The 12799-nt window shown below is 36.6% G+C and overlaps 1 protein-coding gene across 4 annotated transcripts in view; it reads right to left on the bottom strand.

Annotated features, from left to right (window-relative positions):
* FAM135A (family with sequence similarity 135 member A) overlaps positions 1-12799 on the bottom strand; it is an 80085-nt gene that overhangs the window by 8006 nt on the left and 59280 nt on the right. For all 4 annotated transcript variants that reach the window (XM_084203328.1, XM_084203331.1, XM_084203330.1 and 1 more), the window contains 6 exons: positions 12699-12772; positions 12254-12408; positions 9696-12009; positions 7562-7722; positions 5834-5925; positions 3669-3766 (listed from right to left, as the gene is read on the bottom strand). In XM_084203328.1, coding sequence (XP_084059454.1) covers positions 3669-3766; positions 5834-5925; positions 7562-7722; positions 9696-12009; positions 12254-12408; positions 12699-12772 — 2894 coding nt within the window. The remainder of the gene's footprint in view (positions 1-3668; positions 3767-5833; positions 5926-7561; positions 7723-9695; positions 12010-12253; positions 12409-12698; positions 12773-12799) is intronic.

The following is a 12799-nucleotide window of genomic DNA, read 5'->3' as shown; positions in this document are numbered from 1 at the left end:
GAACATGTAAATGAACACAGAAATTGAGTTGATCCTGAAGTTAATCTATGTGATGTAACTGCTTTTGAGTAAAACAGATTGTTTTCTAAAGAAGATCTGAATATTAGCAGAGATACTCTCTTGACAGTTCTCCTACAGTTCAGACAGTATTTACTAAAAGTCATAAGGGGATGAGAAACTCTTATACTGTACCATAACAAAGGGCATTTTCTGTCAAAAAAACAGCAATGCATCTATCAATTCTATCATCTCCAAGAGTACAGGCATACCTAACCAAAACTTCAAAAACATGAAAGATCCATTTTGAGGAAAACTGAAAGCTCACAATCAGCTATGTGAATGTACCTCAAAGACCAAACAGTTGCAGTCAATTTGAAAAGCCTTAGAAATACAATAAAGGTTACAGTAATGCATTGTGATCCAATTCAGATGCTTAGATGAACCCATAATAAGCCTTCAATTTGTTTTTTAATAGAGAAAGGTTTTAAAAATTGCTCAAATCAAAAAGGGGAGGAAAAAGAAAATCCTTCAAATAGGGTCTTGAAAGTGTAAGACAGGAATGTAATCCATCCTACTCATGGGATGCTCTGCAAAAGCAATGAACACTAGGTGGCAATATTACAATCTTCTGAATATATTACTAAAACACTGAAGTTAACAGAATTACAGTTTTTATACATGCTTTATTATACAAGTCTACCAATTCAGATCATACTAGAACATCAGACACAGGAAAACCTCATTATTCTGTGCCAATAAACAAAAATCCTGTCCAACTATAAAAATTCATAGAAGGAAGAAAAATCAATTAAGATCCATAATCAATGAGGTGCTGAAACAACAAACAGATGTTTTAATATATACATAGCATTTAAAACTTTTGTTGGTTTTTTTTTTAAATGAGCCAATGTTACTTAGGGAAGAGGATGACAAGCTGATTAATCTACCGAGGTCCAAGTCCAATATAAGTCATCAGAAATTTACGTAAGACCTGACATGTGCAAAACAGTTTCTGAAACTACACTATAAGTGCAGGTGCTTTATTCCCCAGCTGCCTGGTTACCTCGAGGGCTTCCATCCTCATAGAAACTTAAAACTGGAATGGGTATGACTCAGCAATTTGACATGCTTCAAAGTTGCATTAACTTTGATGGTGGCATTAGTATGACTGGTCCAAATGACCTCCAGATGTCCCCTCAACCTAAAGCCTCCTGTGATTCTTTATTAAACAGTTCTTTTATAAAGCTAATTCATTTGTTTTGAATCAAGCTTCCAGCTCATGCTGGTTCCATGCTTGATGTGAGCACAGAGATTTTGCTAAGAGATGAAGGAACGTGTTAGTGAGTTGCTGCAATAGCTGGTATTAGCTCTGCAGGTGCCAAAAATGTTTACTGAAGCTGACACTATTCCAGTGGTACAGGGAGTGCCCTTTCTCAGTACAGGAATATAGCACAGTAGATTTCACCATTTCCTGAGATTCTGCATTTATCTGAATACAGGGCAGAATTTCAGAATATCTCTGGACTTATCTTGACCTGAACTGATTTTGATTTGTTTAAGCTGTGACAAGAATCATCTGCCAGTGAACTACCAAGTCAAGTCTAAAGTTGTGTTATTTTCACTATAGTTTCTATTAATAACAAGTTAGTTATTCTTTGTGGCCTGAACAGTGTATTGCCAGAATGAAGTGTGGTGTTTATGACTGTAGGTACAGGTATCATATGGCAGAGGTGCCCAACAGTCTATTAATGGTCACTGCAGGAACACAGCTGTGTAACTTAGGAGAAAAAGTCAGCATTACAGATAACAGAGAATGGGAGGGAAAAAAGAATAAATGGGAAACATATGTGCCAACTGGAGACACAGAAATATGAAATTAATCTATCCAGACCCAAGGCCAAGGAAGCTGGAACTCCCACCATGAACATTACTGTCCTTATACTGAAGCCTGGGATGCTGATGTCCAACTGCTTAAACAAGACAGAATCTGAGCATCTTAGGATGTTGGCTTTTTTTGTCATATAAAATCATAAATCTGGAGACTGATGTCTATTTTGACTGGTTATGGAGCAACACTCAAAGAGAGAACACTTCCTATAGTAGATGGGGAGATTTTTTGGAAAGAAACCAGCATCATTCAGGACACCACAGGTAACTACTGCAAGGGCTGTTTTCTACAGTGGCAGAACCAAAATGAGGCAGGAAAGCATTGGCTTCTTGAGCAAAGGATTTCTCAGCAGTACTTTCCTAGGCTTTCTGGGTCGTCCCTTCAAGGCCTTGCATAGAAGCACATGCCTTTCTAACAGCTCTCTCATGTAAACTTTCTCATAAGAAAAGCTTAAGTTGGGAAATGAAAACTTTGGCTTCAGTAGGGCCCAAAACAAGTATATACCTTAAAAAGGAAACTAAAATAAAAATTCATAGGTTTGTTTTTTTCTTTCAAGTGACGAGTAACAAATAAAAGTGAAAAATATTTACAAATCAAAAGTCTTATGAGAGAAGCAAATCAAAAGCAAACAAGAGTTCAGTTCTCAGGTATAAACAATGAAAAGGTAAATGGGTGGGTTTGCTCATTACAGCCTTCAGACAACAGCATGGGAGAGAAGATCCTGGTGTATGCTGGTGGGTTACAGAACTCTTCTCTCCCATATCAACGGTGCTACCCCTTGTATGCTACACCATATAGCCTGTGAAACAAAAATATGATCACACAGTGCTTTTAAATTTTTAAATCAACAGTTTAGACAAAATTAAGCATGTCAAATCTTGCCTATCTCAAAACAGAAACATTTGTTTAAATAGTGAGATTATGTTTAAATGTTTTAGATGCTTCCTCCAGCTGAACAAGGCCTACCAAACACATGTGAATGCACAAACTTGTCAGAAACACATGTGACTATCAAGTCAAAAAACCTTCTGGATGTGTAATTTGAAGGTGCGTAAACAAATTGATAAAGTCAGGCTTGAATTAATTAGCTCCTTTCATCTATTGATGATGTAACTCCAGCAACATTGCTGAGTTAGTAAGGTAACGGTGCACCCTACCTTGAGAAAATAAATGTAACAGGTACTCCCTGGAAGTAAATATGAACAGAAAAGAAAACAGAAATGCATAGACTGTGGTAAGCTTTCTAAGAAGATGTAAAACATGCTCTTTAGCAGATGAAACAATCAGAACACACAAAAAAAAAAAGAAATATATATTCATGCAGCTGCCCTTTAACATCACAGTAAGATGAAAATGCCCTGTAGGAGTGACAAGACAGTCTGCCACATCATACTTGGTGAAGGGACTATAAAATCAGAAGGAAGCTAACTTCATCCTGGCATAGTGCTATTCCAGGTTCCTTTGTCTTTCTCAAAATACTATCTGTTTTTCTGCAGAACTCTGTTATGTAGAATTTGTAGAAGCAAAAGACAGCAATTCCTTAAATGTAATGCTTAACCTCTGCCCTAAAACCACCAATAGATGAGCTTACAACATTGTTCAGTCTTCTTTCATCTGGCAATTCCCTCTCTCTCCATTTCCTCCTTTCCCCTACTCCTCCCCCATCCCAAATTGCTTTTTCTCATCTCTCTTTTGGCCTGCTCCTGAGCATCACAGTTTAAAACAACCCAGGGCTCTAGTTTTAAGTTTTTTTCTTTAAATAGTATAGAACAGATATTACCTGATTTTTGAAAGGGGTAGATTATAAATTTGTATATACTGTATAATTTCATCTAAAAGGCGATCTGTCATGGAATCAAAATCAGCAAAGGTATCATTCTGTAAAATAAAAGAAATAAAAAATAATAACTGTATTTTCTAATGCAGCAATATACATTCTGCATTCAGTCTGAATTCTTACTCTCCCCAGTGTTTTGATCAACAGCACAGAAATAAAAGCATTGATATTAACTCTGAATACAAACACTACAGCTAGTTATTATAAATTTTAATGTTATTTTCTTGTAACACGGAATAAAGTGATACACATTTTACTGTAAGACTACTTTGTTCTAAAACACCAAAACAAATCTTAACATTACACACCCAGCCTTACTTCTTAACTGTTCTCTACACTTAAGATTATCTGTAGTGAAACAGAAGACCAAACTGCATATTCAGAATTATATCACACTGCCCATGAAACAGAGATGAGTTAAGTACTGCAACAGCAGTCTACAGTAATACCAGTTATTCAAAATGAAACAAACAAACAAAATCCTTCAGGCCTTAGTCTCAGTTCATAGCTGATTCTCTCCAATGATCAGCAGTAAGAAATTAAAAGAGATATGCAAAGCCTGCCTAGAACTTTTTAACGCAAGTTCCAAAGGATCTGTGCTAAAATCTGTAGTGTTCAACATATTGATAAATGACCTGGGAAAGGGAAGGAGATGAAAAATCAGTTTGTAGACAAAACTAAATATCCAGAGTCAAATCTAGAACCAACCAGAATTTCACAAGAATCTTATACTATTGCATGCCTGGGTGATAAAATGGCAAGAAATGAAAACAAATGTCACACAGAGAAAAACCAGCCCTAACTGTATATGCAAACAATAATCTACATGTCTGTGTTGCATATAATCAGCAACGTTAGGAAAGCAAGGAAAGAAAATAGCAATATAGCATTTTGTCAGTCCATAGTGAAAAAACATCTCAAATGCCCTGTCTAGTTCTGATCATTCAATTTGAAATGACAAGAAGTTTCAAGCGGGCCAGGAAGGGTAGCATGGATGAACAGAATTTTTTTACATCTAACTATAAGAAATAATAAATGGACTAAGTTTCTCCAGTTGCCTCCTAAGGGAGAAATTGTACTTGTTTATAAAATATGTGATAAAAAAAATTATAAAAACTGAAGCAGTGAATGAGGAATGATTATCGAGTATTTTTTTCCAAAACAAACTGTAAGGTAAATTACTTCCATTTCCTTATTTGCAACTGAATTACTAATGTATACAAATCACAGAATTAATCTCAACTGTATGTTATGGATACAGAAGTAAAAAGATTCAAAAAGAATCAGCCAACATTAAGAAAAAAAGTCTGTCAGCAGCTATTAGGTTTAGGTTCAGTGGTCTCAATGGAATCCACAAATCAGAAAGTCTCACAGCTGCTGACTGACACAAACTATAGGGCTAGAGAAGAGAAAGCCTGGCTTGGTGCCTGTCCAGCCTGTTTCACAAAGCATCCCAGCAGCTACTGCCAGAAAAATGCAAGTGCACTAAATGAAGCTTTTGTTTGAGCCACTGACAAGACTTTGTTCTAGTTCATCTCTGAAGTATATCTAATACAATATGTAATACACACATACACACAGACAAAAAGTAAAAATTGGTCTTTTGTGCTTTGACAAGTTGAATTCATAAGAAAATAATAAAATTCACAAAAGTTTAACAGGAGGTAATTTGATATTTGTTCAGTGTTATGATGTAGATCTTGCAGAATGCTGACAAAAGAAAAAGTGACAGGAATTTTGTATTTCTCAGATCCTCTGAAATAACACATCTCCTTTCTTGACACACCAGTTTTCACTATTACCATTTTTACCACTAGTATTGAGCATATTTTATCCACAATCTAAACTGCTTATGCTGAGAACTTAGGAGACACAGTACACACAACAAACTTGTAGTAACAAATGTTACCCCTTAAAATATTTACCTTCAATACCATACAAGATTTTGTAGTTACTTTGACACAAGCCACAGATCAAATCATGGATTCCGTGAGAATACAATAAAAATATACAAAATGTGGTAAACACAGTAGTGCAATTAAATAAACATCTCTGAAGGTTTACACTGTTCACAGTTTTACAAAAATTCTTTTTTAGTTGGCAAATACCTGATTCCTTTCAGACATAAGAAATTCAATTCTTCCTCCAGGCAGCCCTAGCTCAATGTAAGTCTTCACTAATCTTAGATCTGCGCTGTTACCTTCAAGAAAAAAACAATCAAGAGTTAGATTCTGCAAAGCTAACTCACAATAAAAGCACTTAGAATACTGAAATGAATCTCTGGCAGAGCTTTATATTTAAACACAGCTAATTATAGCCTGAGCCCTAATTAAAATTCAGTAAGGTTTGAAAGATAAACTACAATGTCAAATTAAGTGACAAAATGGTTTATGAAAATGACATTTGATGCAAACACTTAAAAAAGCAAGGATGTAGGAAGTCTTGCTTGATTCTGTCTTAGCCTCCAACTGATATATAGCACTGTGAACATTACATTCTTGGAAACTTAACTAATTTTGATAAAGCAAATTAGAGAACTCAAAGTGAGCTTAAAGAATTCAGCGAAGGAGTGTTTCATAAAATGAAAAGGCAGGGTGAACTATCAGCAGATAAAGATACTTTTAGATACTGTGATACCCAAAACAACAAATGCTAGTTTAACTAGCATCCTGAAGATTTTTCCACATCAGTAGTCATGGATGCTTTTGAAGAAAGGGAGCCTTTGTGCCTTCAGGATTTTTATTTACATCTGTCATTTATAGGAAATAGCTTGTATAAGCTCGCCTTTCATAAGAAAATTCCAACTATGTGGACCTTCCTAAGGTTTCAAACACATTTTTTAACAGGCTTCTTGATCAAGTTAACTTTTGTGCCGCCTCTACATGCAATAGCACGAGAATATCTTCACTAGTAAGAGAGAATACCTCTGAGTCCTGTTTTTAAAAGTACTTAACAAAGGTTGCTTCCTGCCCAAATGAGGAAAGAAAAACTATGCTGTAATTTAATTTTTTTAACTTAAGAATCTGAAAAATGAAGAAGGTGCCTGTGTAGTTGGTGCAGTCCAATACTCTATTCTACTGCCCTCTTGTGTTTCCTTACATTGTTAATTTAAGAAGTGTCTCAAAAACACACAAAAGCTAGAGGGGATATTGTTTCTTAATATACATTTATGATTTGAACTAAAAGCAGATGAAGATATTCAAGGTACTTAAACTTTATAACCCTTTTAATTAAAATGAGGTTTTCCTCACTTCTACCACAGCAGAATCTTTGTCCTTGGAAATATTCAAAAACCCAGCTGGGTTGCATCCTGGGTAATCTGTAGACTCTGCTCTGAGCAAGGAAGTTGAACGAGACAATTTTCAGAGAACCCCTTCAGCCTCAACCACACTGTGATTCAGTGACTTAACCTTTTAAAACTTTATAAACACTTGACTGCGTTTTACACGTACTATTTCTTTTTCCTAACAAGATACACATATTTCATTTTTCTTGACAACACAGCAATTATAAAGAAAACTGTTTTGTCAGTAACTCCATTCTATTACCACAACATGGACAAATTCCTTTACGACATAAAAACCTGAAAGATGTACCTAATGTGAACTATGGCATTAAACAGATTTATGTGCAGGGAAGTTTTATTAAAGACAGAATTCTTAATTTAAAAGATTTTATGGATCACATTATCAAATGTGCAGCAGTACAATGTCTGATTCCCATTTCCCTCCACTGAACCTATTTCAGGTGTTCAGTTCAGAGTTTGAATGACCAAAGCGAAATCTCACTGGTAATCTGAACTGCTTTCTTGTACAATATCACATTTCCCAGCATACCATCTAGGCCATGGACACAAACTATAAGATGTACTCCTTCTTCTGAACACTCATCATCTTCCATACTGAAATAAGGTATTGAAGAAGCCAGTTTGAAAACATCACTATACATAAATCCAGGAAGTTTAAGTTGCCTCAATTCTTCTTTAGCCTGTAGGAAACTGGAATAAAAAAAAATACTTATTATACATTTACTATTGCTAGATAAATGTGGGGTCTCCCAGGATACAGCTTTCTACTGTCATATTGCTTTGTATTCTATGTAATTAATATGAAGGAAAATAAATTTATCAAATTACTATTTGCACAAAATAAGCCATTTCCTCAGAACATTTTTACTGCAGATTCCTATAGCCCCTTTTCCTCTCTAAGAAAAACCATATCTTAACTTCTACTCTCTTCTCAGCTTTGCAAACTCTCAAGTATTTCTGAATCCACTAAAGATGATGGGTTCATTGTGGTCTTAAGCAAGCAACAGCTTTGTTTCCACACAATAAAAAAAAATAATTATAGAAATTATAATCAATTGGAAGTCAAAGTTAAGATTTTCACTGACTTCTTGCCAAGCCTATTTCTTAGGTCAGAAGAGAGCTGGAGTCAGTGCTGTAATGTCTCACTGTAAGGTTCCTGTGGAAGGCTGAAAAACTGGCACTTAATTCCGAAACAGCCAGATCCAGACTTTTGATCTTTTACCTATTCTGTGAAGGTATACACTATAAGGTTTTTAACAGCTGAGATCCTCACATGCTAGGAGCTCCTTGTGTTCCTTTCTCTCTTTCTTCCACTTTGCTTAGTTTTTGTGCATGGCCTTCCTAATTGCATATCAGTTTCCCTGCAGCACATAAAGCTTTATGCATTCTTATGCTTCCTTAATCCATCTGTTCTGCATGATCCCTCATGGCATCATGCTGTACCCTATCCTCTTCTGCGTGTTCACAGTCTTCCTCCCATTCTACCTTTTGTTCTCTTTTTTCCCTGCTTTATCTTTAGCTCCTTCCTCACTAACTGGCAAGAGCAGGCCTCAATGAAGTCAGTCTGAACAGAAACCACTGCTGACAGCTGCTCTTATCACTCTGCAACAGAAGCTACTTGAGTTTGTACTTAAGGCATGTTTCCTGAACACACCAAGGGTGGTTCTTTATGGAGCAGATCATACCGTCTGGATTCACAGTTATCTCATATTCCAGGAGACTCTGCTCTTCCCACAGCCAAGTCCTTGATTTTATTCCAAGCTCTCTTTTATTGTTACAGAACAGCCTGAGTAGTCACTGCTCTTCATCTTTCCCATTGCACACCAGTACCACCATACAGTATTTCAGAAACTACTTTTCTGGCCACTTGTAACCGGTTTTCCTCCACCTGACTGCTTATTCCTCTTTCTGTTCTCAAGCTGCTTTTCACAAACTATCTTCTCAGCATTTGTTTCTACCTCTTTTAAATTTTCTTTTCTCTCATAGCAACATTTTACTTCCAATAGAACACAAACTGCTGCTTCACATGTTTATTTAGCAGCAGGAGTTTATCAGGGAAACTCCTATGTTTACAGCAAGAAGAGGTACAATCTGGGATCCCTGACATTCCTCTAAATTTGGCTTTCCTGGTCTCCAAACTGCAGTGTAATTAAGAGCACTATGGTCTCTGAGGTGTTACATTTTTGATATTTGAAATCAAGATTTAAAAATAAGGTCATTACCATAGCTTGCATTACACATTTGCTTCACTTAACTAATCTGATGGACAACCAGTTACACAATTTTTTTTGGATTTATGTTTTTAAAGTCAAAACATTTTGCCAAGCTAACTACATTAACAATTTTTATTTCATAAAACCCCATTTTTATGCTCAGTAGCCTTTAAACATCACTCTTCAGCTGGATTATCATTTTTTAAACAAAGAAAAATCCTGTTTTGCTTGTTTTTCAAACATGAAATTACAAGATAACACATAGAAGTGTAGTGCTAAGACACTTTTTATCTGAACATCTAGAACATGCTGATATTTGGGCATGTTGAATCAACAAGACACTGTTCTGGGGCATTCTACCCAGAAGCCCAACCATGCTTCTTTTCCCCTTCTCTATTATATTAACATAATTTCTAAAAGTAAAAAGCTTGTTTTAAAACAATCACTTACGCTAACATTTGAGGTTTTGGGGAGCTTTCATACCAGGAAACAGCTGAAGCTGAGCTGTAGGATGTGCTGCCTGGCTGTTGTGTAATTGCATCAGATTTATTCTTTGAAGAAGAGGTAACATTGCAGGGAGAGTCTCTCAGAGAAGAAGGGAAAGACAAACAGCCAGGAGTACAGACAGGGGGCACAGTCATTATGTCTTGCAGGTGTCCACTGTCGATCATTTCAGATCTCAGGACTCTTTCTCCTGCTAAGCCATGATCCTGGTCAGCACTGCATGCTCCATCTAATATACTATAATCGGTTTCTTCATAATACCCATTTTCAATCATTTCTTGATCCTCTTCTTCTTCCTCATCTTGTTGGGAAGAACAAATAATTTGTTTTTCATAAGCTTCCTTTTGAGGGCTAACAGGGTTGCTCTTGTTCACAGGCCAAATATCTGAAATATCTGTGCTGCTTCGAGAGCCAAAATAGTTTTCAACAAGCCCTTGCCTTACCATGTCAGCACTACCAGTTGGAGAAGGATTATCTGTACCAGTTTCACTTTTAGCTTCTGACAGTTCTTCAGTTGTGTCCTTTAGTTCTAAAGGCTCATTATGTTTTCCTTTGTTTGTTTTTTTAACTGCTGCATTTACAGATGAAGAACCTGAAACAGCAGATGGCTCACCCATACAAGTTGTTTCTGAACACAATTTAACTGTTTCTTCTGTAGCGCTAGGAGGCCTTTCAAGGTCCTGAGGGTCCTTGCAGGTTGTGTCAGGGCCTGTTTGTGGGCTGTAACTTTCCACATCAGTAGGTGTGCCCTCATCTGAAACAACCAAGTGTAACAGATCTTTTTTTCCTGAGAGTGAGGAATGTATAGACACAGTTTTGTTATCCAAGTGCCCTGAACACACAACAAGATGTTGCTGCAAATTGGTGTTTGATGCTTTACTGTCATCACATTTTGTCAAGTCAATTGCTCCTAGATCCAATACTGTTTTGCTGTCACTTAGCTGGCATTCAGGTACAACAGATATCTTTGAATTCTCATCAGGTGACAGCTCATCATCATCTGAAGGAAGTGAATTTATGGATGTCAGGGATGATTGTATTTCACTTACAGCACTTGTACTCTCAGTGCAATGGCTTTCAATTGTGTTTTTTATTGCACAGTCTGGTTTTAGTAAAGGCTGAGGAAATGCTTTCTCACCATTGTATGCACTTTGTCCATGAACATTTTCAAAAACATGATCAGGGTTGGGGTGAGTTGCAAAAGAACTTGGTTCACTTTCTACACCTGAATCTGAAAATCTAGAAGAGGCATACGTCACACTAACATCTGGTAATTTAGTCATGTCTCCACTTGCAGAGATTTGACTTTCTTTTGTTGATAGAGTAGGTGGATTGCTTTTCATTTTTATCAATATGTCACTAGTATGCTGACAGTTTCTCTCGTGGACCTCTTCCTTTTCAAGCATGAGATCCTGTTCTCCCAAATTAATTTTATTTCCAGATCCTGAAGACTGAATATTAGGTGTCAACAAATTCTCTTTGTGCTCTTCATCTTGCAGAAACTTAGCCCATGATCCAGTGTGAGCCACTCCTTTCTCCTCTTCATAAAGATTCTTATTACTCGCTTTGACCTCAGTTGTCCTGACTCCTGAAGAACAGGAGGAAGCTGGTTGACCTCCATGACAATCTTCAAGCGTACCTCTGTGTTGTAAAGCACTATTTGCTTCAACAGTTCCAGAACCTGTCTGTGAGATAGTCAGTCTGTCAAAAATAGCTTCATTTTCACAGTGCACAGGACTACTTGGACCTGGTTGGTCACCTTCAATCTTGACAGCCATTTCATCATATGGCATCAATGGAAGGTCTCTTCGAGTTATTTGCCTGATGCAGGCCTTTGTATCACAAGGAATTCCACTTACTCCAGGGTCCAGCCCTTCACTAGCACTGTACGAAGGATCGCCATCTAACCTTCTACAGGCATTTTCCAGTGCTGCACTTATCAAACATTTGTATCCTACTAACACCACAGAGTCCTTTGAGTTCTGTTTAACGACTTTTTTGGTGTTTTCAGCTTTCATTGTTTTTATGAGCTTAGCAACCTTAGCTTTGGATTTATTTGTATCTTCATTTTTCCCTTTGAAGGTTTTTGTTAGCATCTTTTCAGCTTCTGAATGCCAAAAGACAGAGGCACCAGCAGGTCTCATTTTCAGTTCTGGGCTACTAAAACCAGCAACGAAACCTTCTTCAGCTTCTAATTTATCCAGTTTATTGGACTCAGCCCTTGGAACACTCTGAGCTACCAACCAGGGTACATCCAAATCTTCCACAGAAAAGAGGAGAAAAGAGAAAGTATGTTTACAATAAGATTATGCAGATAAGTGATGCTATAACACACAAGCAATTATAGAATTTTACACATCCTCAAAACTTAAGGTAAAACCCCATATTCTATCAAATAAATGTAATTCTTCAAAGCCAGCAAGAAATGTATTAAAAAATACTCGAGTTTTACATAATTTTGCTAATTTCTTCCAAAAGGAAATTGTACTGTGAGCTGTGTTTACCTTCAGTAACTGAATCTAAATACCGATCTTCGAAGATAATAGGCAAGGAGTTCATATCTCCATCTAGTTCACTGCATTCAATTGGGAGGGGTGGAAGAGAACTGCAGAAGGAAATGTTTTTGATAGCTGCACACACCTGTAGATGACTTTGAGCACTGAAAAAAGGAAGCAGTCCTCCATGAAAAAAACAGAACTATTTATTTTTACATTAACAGAAATTACCAACCGTTTAATTCACTTTAGTAGAAGCTTTTCTACTAACTGTTTATAGCTTGATTATTTAATAACTTCTTAGATAACTACCAGTACTTTAAATCTATATTGAGAACAAAAGTTTCTTATGAATTTCTTATCTATTTCTGCAGTGCTACTTCTACACAACATAAACTATACAGTAACTACAGTACTACATGCTATATACTGTGGAATTTCAAAGGCTACTCACTGTAGTTCTTGAAAGGCAAGAGCAGCTTGCCTTGGATGCTCAAAGCAAAAGAATGCTTCAGCAAATCTGCGCACCTGCAAGATTCAAATGAAGGTAGAGCT

This window comes from Fringilla coelebs, assembly GCF_963513975.1.
Source record: "Fringilla coelebs genome assembly, chromosome: 3".
In the NCBI taxonomy this organism is placed as follows: Eukaryota; Metazoa; Chordata; class Aves; order Passeriformes; family Fringillidae; genus Fringilla; species Fringilla coelebs.
Note: the sequence above shows the minus strand (reverse complement) of the source record. Positions and strands in the feature narration are given on the sequence as shown.